General features: G+C 40.3%; 1 protein-coding gene across 3 annotated transcripts in view; it reads left to right on the top strand.

The window, feature by feature from the left end:
- NFATC1 (nuclear factor of activated T cells 1) overlaps positions 1–7132 on the top strand; it is a 205727-nt gene extending 198595 nt beyond the window's left edge. For all 3 annotated transcript variants that reach the window (XM_061594032.1, XM_061594021.1, XM_061594038.1), the window contains exon 10: positions 4536–7132. In XM_061594032.1, the coding sequence (XP_061450016.1) occupies positions 4536–4585 (50 nt within the window). In that variant the 3' untranslated portion in view covers positions 4586–7132. The remainder of the gene's footprint in view (positions 1–4535) is intronic.
- Positions 7133–16122: the final 8990 nt, after the last annotated feature.

The following is a 16122-nucleotide window of genomic DNA, read 5'->3' as shown; positions in this document are numbered from 1 at the left end:
GTGGCGCCACAGCTCAGCCGCAGTGGAGGGCTGCTGCTGGCAGAGCCTGGCAGAGCCCAGCACAGTTGGGAGCCTGCTGGCGCTGCTGGGGAACGGCAGTGTCCAACTCACCCTACTCCGGCAGAAAGGTGAGTTGGATTGTGCCCTAGAGCATTTAGCTGTAGACCCTGATTAAAGAAACAAACTGGGTTATTAATTTTTTTCTGATCCTTATCTGGCTTTGGAGGGCTTGTCTTCATCATCAAGTGTACTCATGGTCAATAAGACATGTGCTTTGTGTTTTCAAACAGGTATTGGTGGATTCTAGAAGTGTATTTAAAGTAGCAGCAGTATTTTTGTCTTTTGCTTTTGATCATTTTTTGTCAGAGTTAGACATTTTTCTTTCTTTTGAACCAGTTTGTGGTATAAGGAGAGAAAAAGCAAGAATATGCAGGGTGGGGGTATATAATTTCAAACAAAGATACGGTCAGCCAGATAGCAGCTGTTTCTGCTGACACACATGAAATATTCCCAGTGACAGCCACTCAGGATGGCCCCTTAAGATCCAGAAGTCAGGCTTCTGAGAGGGAATAATCAGGTATTGACTTACAATTAACAGCTTCTTCTCATGTTACATTCTGAGCATGGAAACACTTGCTCCATGTGGGAGGAAGCCATGCTGCCCTAGTTTCTGGGAATTGCAACATCAGTGTGTGGTGGAATAGAGTGTAGACTCCTCCCACATGCCATGGTACTTCTGAGATTGCTTTAGGAGCAGTGACAGAAAGGGGCTGTTTCCTACCGCAGTGATGTAAGAAACTGCTGTGTCAATAGGTTTCAAAACCAGTCCAAAACCAAAGGTTCTGTCAGAATGCCAAAGATGCACAGGGCCAAATATTAGCTGATGGTCAGTCATGCTTACCCCCAAGGGAGCTCTTCAGAATTGTCCAGGGGCTATTACACGCTGGCTCTAAGGACGTGGTAGAACCATATGAGGCCCGCTGTAATGAATTTGCTAGGCACTTCCAGGATAAAATCTTTAGCATCCACCAGGACTTAGACTCCAGTGTTATAGCAGGTGAATCAAGTGGGGTATCCAGAGCACAGCCTTGTCCCAATTTCTTGGATGAGTTTCAGTTGGTACAGCTTGAGGATGTTGACAAGGTTCTTGGACATGTTCGTGCAACCACTTCTGTGCTGGATCCTTGCCCTTCTTGGCTAATAAAAGCTAGCAGGGATGGAACAGCCGGCTGGGCCAGGGAAGTGATTAATGCCTCTCTGCGAGAGGGGGTGGTCCCTGGCTGCCTAAAAAAGGTGATAGTGAGACCACTCCTGAAGAGACCCTCCCTGGACCCAGAAAATCTTAATAACTATAAGCCAGTAGCAAATGTTCCATTCCTGAGCAAGGTCCTTGAATGAGTGGTGGCAGGCCAGCTCCAGACACTCTTGGATGAGACCGATTATCTGGATCCATTTCAGTTGAGTTTCAGGCCTGGTTTTGGCATGGAAACAGCCTTGGTTGCCCTGTATGATGACCTCTGTCATGAGAGAAATGGGGGAGTGTGCCTCTGTTGATTCTCCTTGATCTCTCAGCGGCTTTCAATACCATCAACCATGGTATCCTTCTGGGAAGACTGGCTGAGTTGGGAGTGGGAGGGACTGCATGGCGGTGGTTCCGCTCCTACTTGGAGGGTCATCTCCAGATGGTGGTGCTTGGGGAACATTGCTCAGCACCCTGGACTCTCCAGTATGGGGTTCCGCAGGGGTCAGTTCTGTCCCCCATGCTGTTCAACATCTACATGAAACCGTTGGGTCCAGAGCTTTGGAGTGAGCACAGCTCTATTTCTCCTTTTCATCTTCTTCAGGTGAGGCTGTCAATGTGCTGAACAATGTCCTGGCTGCGACAATGGACTGGATGAGGGCTAATAAACTGAAGCTCAATCCAGAAAAGACTGAGATGCTGCTAGTGGTTGGTTCTTCTGACCAGATGTCCAACCTGTCCTGGATGGGGTTGTACTCCCCTTGAAGGAGCAGGTTCATAGCTTGGGGATTCTTCTAGAACCATCTCTGTCAGTTGAGGTTTAGGTAGCTCGGTGGCACGGAGTGCCTTCTACCAACTTCGGTTGGTGGCGCAGCTATGCCCTTATCTGGACAGGGATAACCTGGCTTCAGTTGTCCATGCTCTGGTAACCTCCAAGTTAGATTACTGCAATGCACTCTATATGGTGCTGCCTTTGAAGATGGTTCGGAAACTGCAGCTTCTGCAAAATGCAGTGGCCAGATTGGTAAGGGACCAGACGGTTCAAACATATAAAACCGATTCTGGTCCGCTTGCATTGGCTGCCTGTATGTTTCCAAGCTCGATTCAAAGTGCTGGTTTTAACTTATAAAGCCTTACATGGCTTAGGACCACAATACCTGATGGAACGCCTCTCCCGACATGAACCCACCCGTACACTACGCTCAACATGCCTCCTCCAAGGGAAGCTGGGAGTCTGTCAACAAGGGAGAGGGCCTTCTCAGTGGTGGCCCCCAAATTATGGAATTATCTCCTTGATGAGGTGTGCCTGGTGCCAACACTGTTATCTTTTCAGTGCCAGGTCAAGACTTTTCTCCCAGGCATTTTAGCATCTGTTTTTAAATTGCTTTTTAAAAATGTGTTTTTAAATTTGTATATTTGTTTTTAATGTTTTTAATTGTTGTAAACCGCCCAGAGAGCTTTGGCTATGGAGCGGTATAGAAATGCAATAAATAAATAAATAAGGTGGTATTGAATGTGGGTCAAGGATCTCTTTCTTCTCAGAAGATTTAATGGCAGGAAACAGTCACATTGAAGTAGTGGAGCCTGCTGTGTAATATACCACATATCTTTACTTTCTGTGGTGGTTCAACAAAGTATTCCTTTTGATATGAATAAGTAAATGGATTAGGCAAGGCAAGTAGTTTGGCTACTCAAAGCGGCAGGTGGATCAGACTGAGAATGGAAACCTAGAGCAAAAGTCATATAGAGCCAATCAGTCCCCTCATACGTTCCTGAGATCACTTGACCCACCCTGGATGACAAGCTGTAGCACATTCTTTAGCCATTACATACATGGCGGTGGACCATGGGAAAGATTGGTCCAGTAAGCCTCTCAACCTTTGAGCTACCTTGGTGGTATAGGTAATAAAGTAGCTGGGCTCTGATGCTCGAGTTCCCCAGTACCTTACATAGCTTTTCATAAGTAAAAGTGGCATTTTGATGATATATCATGAACTCAATGCCAACTTTCTCTTATGCCAGTCTGGGCTCTCGTGATTTAAGTTGCCTTCTTTCTAAAAATGTGCCACAGATCTTAAACATTTTTTTAAAAAAACAACCAACAGCACACATTTACAGGAAATTTGTTTTTGATCAGCATGTTTTTTTTTTCTTGTACAAACAAATGGAATTATCCAAGTAGGAATGATCAACAGCCCACAAGCAAAGGGAAATGTGGGCTTTTCCAGGCTAATTCCATGACGTGAGCGTGTGTTTCCCCTTCCCTGTGATGTTAGGAAAGCTCCAAAGTGGTGACAGCCTTACTGATGACATTTTGTCTATCTTAATGTAAATCAAGCAGTGGCAGGGACCACAGGGAGGCAGGGTGGAAATAAAAGGGATGTTGTGCAGCTCACTGTTGATATGCTTTGCCAGGTTCAGTCATTTCCTGTCCATCTGCCAAAAATCACAAGCGATAAATGGACATAACCAGAGTGTGGGAAACTACACAGCCCAAAAGTCTAGTGGTGGGGGAGGAGAATGAAAAAAGAATCACGGGTAACAAAAATTATACTATTAACCACACAGGTTAATGCTTATAGACATTGTTTACTCCTTTCTTTAAATGCCTGGTATGGAAATTTGAACTTGCTGCCTTATCTTCAGAAGGTGTCTAATGGGGAACGAGTTTTTTACATTTGTGTGCTTTTGACTGTTGAGGAAGACATGTGGATTTATCTGTTTCACTGCTACCAGCTGCGAGCAAGCAAAACCATTGATTTAGCTCCCTTCCTTCTTTCATCAACTCTCTCTCCCACTGCGGAAACATCAGCATACGGAACCCCTGTCCAACCGAGTCATAGCCATTGTCAAGCATTCAGGTCAGCGTCCTGCTGTTTTGTGTGTTATGCTTGCAAACTCAGGTCAGTTTATGTGCAGTGGATCAGCTCTTCTATAGACTTCCTCTTGTTTGTCCCCTTTGCCTTCAAAGACAACCCAAATATTTTTTGTATGTAGCTAAATTACAGAGATGGAATATTAGTGATGCAATACAGCAAGGTCCAAAGTGATCCTTTCTATTGGGACCCTTGAACTCTCACATGAGTTAGCATGCTGTTTTCTTTGGAATAATGCTATTGTTTTGCACTTGGGGCCTGGCCTGATCTGCTACTCACTGCATTTTATGCTTAGAACCCATGACCAAAGAGAAACTGGCAACACTAATTCAAGTGTCTTTAAATGTCATTGTCAACAGAAGAGGGTGTGGTAAGAGTACAGTGAAATAACCTTTCCCTTTCTGTTTTCTTATTTGCAGTAAACGAAATAATAAGGAATGACCTCTCCAGCACCAATGTCCATTCATAGCTGGCCATCATGAAGCTTAGCTGAGACATCAGCTTCAGATAAATGGAAGATCATCCCTCGTATCACACTGCTCTATTCCTTCCTTGAATGTTTGGAACAGACAATTACCTCTTTTCTGTATTTCTATACATAAACCTAATTGGCTGACTTCAATCAAGAAAACATCTTTGAAGAAAATCATCTCAAGGAAAATGGAGGAAATAAACTATAAAATGGTGTGTTTCATGGATTGAAATAGAAAATATGACACAACAGGTGACTGGCTAAAAACTGGTTTTATTTTCCTTTGGGCTCTACTGGACTACAACCCTGGAAGTGCCTTATTTTGTTAGACTGTAGCATCAGGACATTTTACTGACAGCTTTGAATATGCTGCCATCCAAAGTATTTCTAGGCATAGAAGCTATCAAGCATATATTGGAACTTAATGTGTCTTTTTTTTTTAAAAAAAAGTGTGCTGGTATGGGTAGGTTGCATCTGCTAAGAGTAAGCCCACTGAAATCAATGGACAACATTTCACTGGGTTTACTCTGAATGACTTAATTGGATACAATCCATAGAAAATAAAATATATGTCTGAATTCCTGGATTTCTTCCTTTGAACTGTATTTTACAACTTGTTGCCTTATTCCTGGTGCATTTTTAAAAACCCAGATTGTCATCTCAGTTCTATATTTTTCAGCCTGTTGCAGGTCTTTGCTCATAAATCATACTGCATGTTCATACATTGAAGTAAATCATTTTTTAGACATAGCACAAGACAGTTGAACAGCACAAAACATTAAGGTTGATGGACAGAAACACTGATATCTATATTTTCCTCAACTGATTTATGTGTATGCTTGTACATATAAACTAGCATATATGCATATGCGTGTGTGTGTGTGTATATATATATATATATATATACATGTGTGTGTGTATATATATATATATATCCAATATAACTAATTGCCTTGTGGAGGCTCTGAATTCAGCAATAATTTCTGCTTCTGAGAATGCAGTCCAGATCCCATGCAAATGCTCTTGCCATTGTGGTTTTGTTATGTTTAAGACAATTGTGCATTTTCTTTCCTCATGCTGATAAGTAAGCACTTTAGACAGTCAAGCAGGATGCATATGAAATTTGTATGAATTACCAAATGACAAAGGATGAGTTACAGCAGTTGTAAATACCGTTATCAAAGAATGTAAAATATTTGTTCAATTACAAGATTATTATTCCACTGAAGCCTTATAACTCTCTGCTATGTATACAACAAGTATTACCAAAACCAAATATTTTAATATGCAATGCTGTATAGTCTGTTGTCAGAGTAGCTTCATGTTTATAAAGTACATATAAAATTTAAGCATGTAATGTAGTCTTGTATTTCGTACAACCAATAATGTTGTTACCATATAGCTAGCAACAGCATATTTCACATAAACAAAAAGAAAGCATGGCTTCATTTTTAAAGCATTTAATATTAATATTGTGCCTTAGAGAATATGTGTGAACTATGCTACAGTTACTAAAGTGGTAACTGAGTACAGTGTACAGTTAATGCTAACTCAACAGGTTTCACAAAAAGGTGAAACAGTCCTAACCATTTAGAAATATTACTCTGCACAATTATGTCTTACTTTTTTAAAAAATGAAAAGCCATATTTGTAACATTTGCACATTACTGTGAAAACGTAAGAATATAATATGGCTGTATGTAAATAATATTATGTTACTGGTCCTTCTAATTGGCTGATTTCCCATCTGTTTAGCAAGAGATATTTATCCTGTGCTTAGAAGCTGCATGCATTTCTTCTAGATTGCCATATTATACAGTATATACATATAAAAAAATGACAGTTTTCGCTGATCTTGTAGCTAGAAAATACATAAAATAAAGCACAACTTTCTGCAGAAAGCTAGATTGGTTCAATTGTTTTTGACTCTTGGGGGGAAATTTTCATGAAATGATAAAACTTTTTATGTGATATGTTAATATCTATACTATGTATATTGCAGGCACTTCCATTTCAAGTTGCTTTCAGTCTTCTAACATAATAATTTTACCATCCACCAACAACTGCTTCTGTACATCCTCCATTCATTGCAACAGGAACTTGTGCTGGAGCAGCACGCGGTGGATTATACCATATTTTTGTAAGTATCTTGCCAAAAATTGCTCTTTTTCATGTATTCTACATTTAAAAGATGTGGTTTCCAAGAAAGAAATTGAGATCCAGTGTAATTCTTAGATGTTCAGTGCTCTCCCTTTTCCTGAAATGTCAATAGAGTGCAAGTGGAACAGCCTCCAGGTATGTAAGGATTTTTGACTCAGATACAGAAATGTCTTGGGTGAGGCTCTGACCACACAAGCACCACAATGTTTGCATTTCTGCAATTACTTTAGCAAGATAATCATGTGCATTGTTCTCAGTATGTCACACCTCCTTCTTTGTTACTGTTTGTTTTTATTTTCTTTGAGATGTTTTGGAAATTTGTTACATTCAACCATATCTCTAATAAACTATGCATCATCTCTTGTATATGTATTCATGAATAAAAAAACTGGTATCAGAAACCCATCTCTGATAAGAAATTTACATTGATGGTTTGTTTTTCATTTATTTGTTGATAGAAATGCTGTTGATTTAGGCTGGCTAAACATATGCAACAGAACTGGGTGAAAGACAATCTTGCTTATAGAATTGACTACACCAGAGCAGGCAAGAGAACACATTTTTGAATGCCCCCATAGGTGAAAAAGGAAGGAAGGAAGGGACTCCCTTCAAGAAGAAAACTGGCAGAGCACAGAGCAGGCTGATATCTCCCAGATCTGTTAGTTTTCTTCGATCCAGTTGTGGTTTTTTTACAAGGAGAGAAGCACCAAAAAATTGTATTCCTGAATCTGCCTTCTGAACTAGTATGATTCACTCTACCATGTAATTCTGCTACATGCATATGATAGACCAGGTCTCAGTAATTCTTTCCTTGCAGGAAAACAGCATGTTGTTTCAACTTCCCAACTTACGTACTCTTGGCTCTCATCCCTCAGAGATCTTCAGTTTAAGAGCCTCTGTGGACTTGCTTCCTGACAAAATTTATCTGCACAAGTATAACAGTGCACCAGCTGTTTCTACATGCCCCAAATATTTCCCATGCAAAGACAGGCAAACTTATCATACAGTCACTGCTTACCAGGGCTTCAGCCAGACAGTATTCTGTGGATCATACAGTGGCTTTTTGTACCACTACAAGGTCAGTTACAGATAGCTCCACCTGGGGCATTTGTACCACAGCCTATAATCATCCTGTCTTGGGAAGTCAGATGACACAAGAAGGATGCTAGAATCCTGGCCCTCAGTCTGCCTGACTTTAAGCTTCCAGGTAGCCTGTCTATCATAGGAATACACACCCTCAGACATGAATGCCTGATATTATGTCCCATTTCATCTATGGTTTCTTGGGACTGGTATTTATGGGGGCAGTTTTTACCAGGGAAATTAGTCCCAGCTTTTAAGTCATGAATGGTTCCTAGTTTAATGTCTGTAGTGAGGAAGTTGTGTGTACAGTTGTAAGAGCAACGTTTTCCTCATTGCATATGTTTGCATTGTTTATGCAGACATTAGGAGGTGGGGCAAGCAAGCATACATGATATCAGAGATGAGGCTAGTCTATGCAACTCTGCTCACGCATTGGGTTGTATCCAACAAAGTAATCCCATTCGGGCAAGGACTTCCACTTGTGCAAGCCTTTCCCCTTGTGTGCCGCCCTCCCCAAATCTGTTTTGAGATTTCGCCCAACCTGGAGCAAATCTGTACAGATGGGGGGTGTAGTGGGAGGAGAGGGAGGGGAAGTTCCATTGCCCGAGTGAAAGTCCTTGTGCAAACAGGACAACTTTGTTGGATGCAACCCATTTATTCAGTGCATGAGCTTTTCTTACGAAAAAGGATTTCAGGCACAGTGGATTAGCTACACTGCTTTCATATAACTTGAAGACAACCCAGACTCCAGACTCCCCATTGCCCTTGGCCTACAAGAAATCCTGCTGCAGCCCTGCATTTTGAAGCTATACCATAGAGCTATATAAAATCCTGCTAACAAACCAGTTAATGTCACTGTATGCGGATCCAGAATCTAATGGTCAAGGTTCAACAAACAACACATTAACCACTGTTGGGGGAAGCAGTGTGGAAGTGGAAAGGCAATTGTTCAGTACCCAAGCACATTCTTTGAATGCAGAAGATCTCAGGTTCAATCCCCAGCATCTCAAGAAAATTTTTGGAATGAGATCTAGCTCAGAGATAGAATACATACTTTTCATGCATAAGGGTGTGGTTTCAAACTCCAGAATCTCCAGTTGAAAGATCTCTGTTTACAGGGTTGGAAAAGAGCTCTGCCTGAGCCATTGGAGAACTACCACAGCACCAGCAGATAGCACCAGGCTAAATGGCTAATTCATATTTAGTCATATAATTGCAGTTAGTTTAATTTTTGTATTATATTTCAGTTGTTGCTGTATAAAGCAATAAAGTCAGGGTTATGCAATATAAATGGTAAATCTGGCAGAAAGGTTAGTATATATAGTTCACATACAGAATCCTTAATATATGCCTATTAATTGCATTTTTTAAAGAAAGAAGACACATATATGAAAAATGATGTGAATGTCCAAACAAAATCCAAAATAATGGCAATACTGTGTTGTCTTGAGTGCCATCTTTAGAACTATATTTACAGTAGAGCTTGGAAGTAATTCATTACTTTTTTGAGGAACGAGTGGGTAATTCCTTTACATTTTGATTGTAATAGAACTAGGAGTAATTTTATTACTTTTGTGGAGTAATTGTAATGTTTCCAGCATTACTTTTGGGCATTACTTGGGAGGGGGGAGCAGGTGAAGTCTTCTGCTCCTCTGATTTGTGGATGAAAATCATGTGCCTTAAACTGGACTTCTGTGCAGCGTCACTCTTCCCTCATGCTCTGTGAGTGGGTAGGAGGTGGAGAGTGAGATGGGGCGGAGTGGAGAAAACAATTATTTTAAAAAATGGATGGTGGTGGTGAAGAATGGAGTGGAGGGAAAAAGCAGCCAGAGGGCAAGAACATGGATAAAGGAGGAGAAGGAGGCAGCAGCAGAATGGAGATAAAGAACTGTGGAGGTGAAAGATGACAACGTGTGTGTGTGTTTGCATTTGGCACACAAAGTGGCCTCCACCACCCTCTCTGGCTACTGTGCTGCATTTGCAGTATTTTAACTTTTTTGCATCTCAGGGAAAATGTTTGCTTGAGTGAGTGTCCCTTAGTTGGCGGCAGGGCAGTGTCCAGGGGGTGGTTAAGTGAGAGAGATTATGCTTGCTGGCTGAGGAAAGGGGGAGTTGCACTTCGTTTGATGTGCAAAGATCTGAGTAGTGGCCTCTACCTCCCTTCCCACCTCCCTTCCTAATGGAGGGACCACCAGTGCTACCTTATGGATAAAAAGAATTATTCTACTACCTCTGTATGTGTTAATGTTGCTTTAGGGTACAGATGTGCAGCAGCCAAGGCCAGCACCTTGTAGGTGTTTTTTTTAAAAAGCAACTGAAATGTAATTGTAGTGATTATTTTTGAGGAAAAGTAAAGTAATCCGTTCTTTCAGAGTAATTGTAATTGTAAAGGTATTTACTACTTTTTTGGGCCATGTAATTGTAACTGTAATTTATTACTTTTTAAAAATAATCTTCCAAGCTCTGATTTACAGTTATTTAGCAAGCCAGTGATAGAAAAAGAAAAAGAGGAGCACCTCAGAGCAGATGTAGGGAACCTGTGACCCTTCAGATGTTGCTGAACTACAATTCCCATCATCCCTGTCCATTGGCCATGCTTGCTGTGGCTGATGGGAGTTTGGGAGAGCCAAAGGTTTGCCACACCTGCTTTAGAAGTAGACTAGAGCTTGGAATTCTAGGGGTTTTCTGAAAGAATGCAGTTAATGGAGGATTTTAGCCTTTACAAAGCCATACAGATCACAGATCACAAACAAATCTGAATAGCTCAAAACCCAGAACAAGGAGCAAAGACAACTTGGAAATGACTTCTACTCTAAAAAATACTTGAAGCGGAAGCAGCCATTTTGAAAAGGGCAGATTAACTCCTCGAGTCTCTGCAAAAACAGCACAAAATGAAACCTAGAAAAAAACAGTCCAACCTCCTTCAAAGTCAGCCATTATAAAAGCACTCTGCAGCAAAAAGACTCGCCCTTTCAGACAACATATGCAAGATATGGAAAAGTTCACATCAGAGATGTTTGTCTAGCAGTGCAGTAAGTGTTCAAGAACAGGCCATGTGTTGCCAAGATGGGTTGCCAGGTAAGAAGCATCCCAAACCTTGAGATTTCAGGGACGGGCCCTAGTAATGTCACAGGGTGGGCCCAAGTGATGTCATAGGGTGGGCCTGAGTGCTGTCACAGGGGCAGGCCCAAGTGATATCATTCAGCACAATACATTAAGCATCAACCACAGTTGCTTGGCGTATACAATTCAAACAAAAAAATTTCTCTGATGGAAATTAAGATAAAAATCTTAGCTAAAAGATGGAGCCTGGGTAGGGAACATTTAATCTAGCCTACTTGTTTCTGGCAAGAAGGGTTTACGTGCTTTCAGGCCAGGCCAGGCCAGTCACCAGAAGGCTATTGTAGGTAGAAAGGAGCCTAGTGTTGTGGAGATGTTAGATGGGAGCACTCAGATGGATAGCCCTGAAGGCTGCAATTCTAAACACACTTACTAAGGAACTAAGTGCCATAGAACTCAATAAGACTGAGTAGATATTGTTTGGATTGTGCTGTTGGTAAATCTTGATTAGGGATCCTCTGCAAAGATATCCATATCCAAGCAGGGTTGGCAACCCCCTGCCTGGAACACCCTGCCCCTACCTTTTAATGTGGCTGCTCCAAATTTCTTTATGGATTTGACCCTTCACTTCAGAAAGAGGTCTGAGAAATTAGTAAGAGGAAGAAGATTCTCTACCCTTTTCTATCTATCCTGTGGGCTTCTATAAACTCACTTTCACAGCCAACCCAATTCCAGTGAATAATAATTGACAACGAGAAAACACACATGGTTTGGTCTATCTTCAGAGGCAGCAGCTTGGGAACAACAATTGAAGCCACACTTCCCAGTACGTAAAATCTCTTCTACCACTTTTGGGCAAGAAACCATCATGCAACCAACAAAGTGTATCATCAGTGGGTTTAAGGGAGTTGAACTGAGCACATGGAACCACTGTTGTTGCTTCTATGGATGTGAAGTTAAAGGTAAATGAAATGCAAATAGAAAAAGAAAATCAAAACACAGTAATGATTTCCTAAATGCAATACCTTGCCAACCACAAGATTCCTATGAGTAAGGCAGAAAATTCAGCATCCCACAACCAGTCAGGATTCTTAACCAAAAACCAAAATAAAAAAATCCTGGGAGCTAGTCAGCCAAGGTAACAGAATTTCCCATGCAGCACAAGCTGACCTAGGACCTGCAGTTAGTGCAGAATGCTGCAGCACAATTGCTGACAACAGCAAGACCCTATCAGCCCATAATACCTCTGCTCTGAAATCTTCACTGCTTGCTTATTTGCTACCAGGCCAAGTTCAAGGTGTGCTTTCCATGTTAGGGGTGCCACATTGTACTTGTTCTGCTCTCGTAAGAAATCATTCCTTTAGCAGGTGTCTTCATTGTACTCTTTTCAGCACTCTTTTCAGCATGTAGAAGCTATGGTGTTTTTTGTCTGTTTATTACTAATTGTTGGTTTTAATATTTTGAATGTTCTTAAATACTTGTCTTTAACTGGTTTTGCCAATAATTTTATTGTTTTAATTCCTTCTGTAAAGCACTTTGAGGATTTTTACAATAAAGCAGTATATAAATGTTGTAAATAAAATACATAAATAAATTTTGGAGTCACTGTAGCTCTTGGGTCTTTTTCCTCTTTTAAGCACAGAGGAATTTGCCTTATTGCTGTAAACTGCCCAGAGAGCTTTGGCTATGGGGCGGTATACAAGTGCAATCAATCAATCAATAAAACCAAGTCAGGCCATTTGGTACCATCTAGCTCAGTACTGATGACATGGACTAGCATTGGCTCTCCAGGATTCCAGGCAGTGGTCTTTTCCAGAAATTAAATTTTGGACCATTGCATGCAAAGCATATGCCCTACCACTGAGCTACAATCCTTTCCCTGTTTAAAAAAGTATCTTTTAAAATTGTTCTTTTCAATTCACTAATGAATGCACAGCATATCTAGGACAGATCCACACCATTCATTTAAAGTACATTCAACACACATTTGAAGCACATGAATCCCACCACAGAATCATGGAAACTGTAGTTTGTTAAGGGTGGTGGGAACTATAACTGTGAGAGGGAAACTACACTTCCCAGGATTCTTTAGGGGAAGTCATGTTCTTTAAATGTGAGTTTGATGTGCTTTAAATGTGTTGTGTGGATCTACTTAATAAACTTTCCCTGCATGTAAATCATTTTAATTAATTTTTTAAAATGGAAATGAGCCATAAAGTGTACTGGGTGACCATGGGCTACTCACCATCTTCAGCCTAATCTGCCCCTCAGGATGAAAACAACATAGGGAACCATGACCACCCCAAGGAAGAACACACTTAAAATGTAGAAGAAATAATAATGTACAACCATAGTGTGAAATCAGATATCGGGACATATTATGAAGACATATTTATATAAGCATGACTGTCAGATGTTTATTATTTACACAACCTGTAAAGATATTTATAGTGCAATCCTATGTTTGTTTACTCAGAAGAAAGTCCTAATGTATTCAACGGGGCTTACTCAAACAGGGAAGCGTGCACAGAACTGCAACCTCAAAGGATAAGGAATTTCACTCACGCAACCCAAAATTCAGAATCATGCCACTTTAAGCTGTTTTGCAACTATTTAAACTTTTTTTAAATGATTATTGGATTTTAAAGGGATTTATTTCTTATTGTGAGCTGCCTTGGTTTCTAGTCGGCAACCCTACCTCACAGCATTGTTAGAAAGACTCCATATATACACACACACTGGAGATGTAAAAATACATACATCCCATATAATAGTTTATTGTCAAAACCAGTTAGTCATGGAAGAACATTTTTTAAAAAATCAGTATTAGTTTGCTATATAATAAAAGCAGTGATACCCAAGTAAGCCCTGCATAATTGCTTTAAAAAATAGGATTGGAGGTGGAGAGAAAGATTTACAACACAAACACTATTCTTTGCTGTGTTCACTCAAAAGTCCCATTAATTTACAGCATAATCTTAACCATGTCTACTCAAAAGTAAGTCCTATTGTTCAATGAGGTTTACTCTGGGTATGTGGGATTAGCATTGCAGCCTTACTCCCAGAAAACCGTGTATAGGATTAAAGCTTCATATTGGGAAGGTTTTCAAAACACTGCCCTTTTCAACAGCCCAGGAAAATTTAAACTTGTTTGAGTCCTGCACACTAGAGAGAAAAAGTCTGAAATCTATATACTTAATTTATGAGATTTTCAGATAAGCAGGAAAAAAGAACAGTTTTCTGGTCTTGCAGTGGGGTCTAGCTACTGCCTTGTCAATCACAATCCTGACTTCACTTATTGGCTACAAACCTGAAAGGGAGGGGTTGGAGCAGCCAGCTACCAGTTCATTTAACAGAAGTTGCAGGGGAGCCACTGACATTTTGTTGTATATCTCTTGAACCAGACCACCTAGAAACTTAATTTTTTAAAATGAAAGCTGAGAGTCCAGAAATTAAGGTGACTCACCTGGAGCCTGGAGAGAACCCCAAAAATCTGGAGTCTCCAGCTAAAAACCGGATATCTGGAAACCCTACATGTGTTGTATCCAGATTGTGCAAGAAATGACAATAGCATTGGACAGCCAGTTTTTCTTAGGCTCCATATTTGGTAAAGACACCAACCTTCCACAGAGAACAAACTCAAAGCCATAGGCCACCACAATTAAACAAATATAAGAAAATACAGAATACATATTTAAAAACAGATCATATTAAAATAAAACAGAATTCTTCAGCATAAAATGGAAGAGCAGCAGTTTAAATAGTTATGGCTTCCCCCAAAGAATTCTGGGAACTGTAGTTTGTTAAGAGTTGTTAGGAGACCCTTATTCCCCTCACAGATCCACAATTTCCAGAGTGGTTTAATAATCAATAATCTTTAACTGACTGTTTTTACTTTAAATATATGATGCGGATGTGGTCCTAAACATGATTGCAGAATTCTGCATAATTTTACATAGTCCAGGGGTACCACACTGTCTAGAAAACTTTACCATACAAGCTATTTTTAAAATGTTTCTGTTCACAGTAATACGAGGTCATAACCTTGATAATCTTCCTAGTCATAGAGCAGCTTCCAAAATGGAACTATAGAAAACAGTGGGAGAAACAAGTGTTTGCAGACACTGGTCTACCAACAGGAGCTTCTTTGGACATGGACCTGATGCCAAACCATACAGTGTGCAAATACCCTGCCGAATCCCTTAAAAGTATTGAGGTCAAATAATAGATTTAGAGAGAGAAAATGGGAACCATTTTTCATAGCTACTGAAAGTAGGGCAGGTAGTCATGGGTTTTAATAACAGGAAGGCAGAATTAGAGTAAATGCTGAGATAGGCATACTAACTGTAAAAGCAATTCCAACAGTGGGACATGCTCCCTGGAAAGAATATTCTTTCTTGAAGTTGTCAAGAAGAATCTCAGCAAGCACCTGTGAACTGCTAAGTACAGAATAACCAACCTCAGAGCAAAGGGTTAGCATAGCTCATTCACAAGATCCATTCCCCTTCAACTATTGGAAGTCTAAACTGTTTAATTACAATAGGCTGGCACTGCAGAATAATTACATATACAGATCAGATAAATACTTAGAGCCTAATCTGGGATACTGACATCGGAGGCTATGACTGCTGCATCAATTTATGGATAACATTTATGATTTATAATCTGCAAAAGTACTTTGCAAAGTTTATTATTTTGTAGGGCACTTAGTGCTCCTATTTTACCAAGGGGGAAACTGTCATAATCTTTCCCAAAGCATACATTTATGTATAACTATTTAGCAGCTAGACCACAGTACTTCATTTTAAAATAACACCGCCTATCTCTGATCATTATTCAAGGATTTGGACTGGATTTTGTAGAAACAATTTGAGTGTTGATGAAGGTTTCTGTGAGCGCAGTACCCTCTGGTTTGGGGATAGAACATTTACTCACAGGTACTTAAGTTTTATTTCAGAAGTGTAGTTTCTATGAGCCAAGGTGAGTGAAACAAGCAGCTCCCCCATCATGTGGCCCAAAATTGCATCACTGTGGCAAGCATGAGCTCTCCTGGTCCTCCCATTTCAGTAATCTCTGCAATGCCTACAATTTATTCTTCCTTCTTTCATGGTCTAGCCAAATCAATAATGTTAGGAGGAGTGGAATATTTCTAGGCTACAGGGTTTCAGTTGCATATTAAGGTCTATTAATTTGATGTTTTAAATGATTGAAAAATATACAAGGCAGGGTGT

The sequence above is a fragment of the Rhineura floridana genome, chromosome 1 (assembly GCF_030035675.1).
Source record: "Rhineura floridana isolate rRhiFlo1 chromosome 1, rRhiFlo1.hap2, whole genome shotgun sequence".
Classification (NCBI taxonomy): domain Eukaryota; kingdom Metazoa; phylum Chordata; class Lepidosauria; order Squamata; family Rhineuridae; genus Rhineura; species Rhineura floridana.
This window is presented reverse-complemented; position numbering and strand designations above follow the sequence as displayed.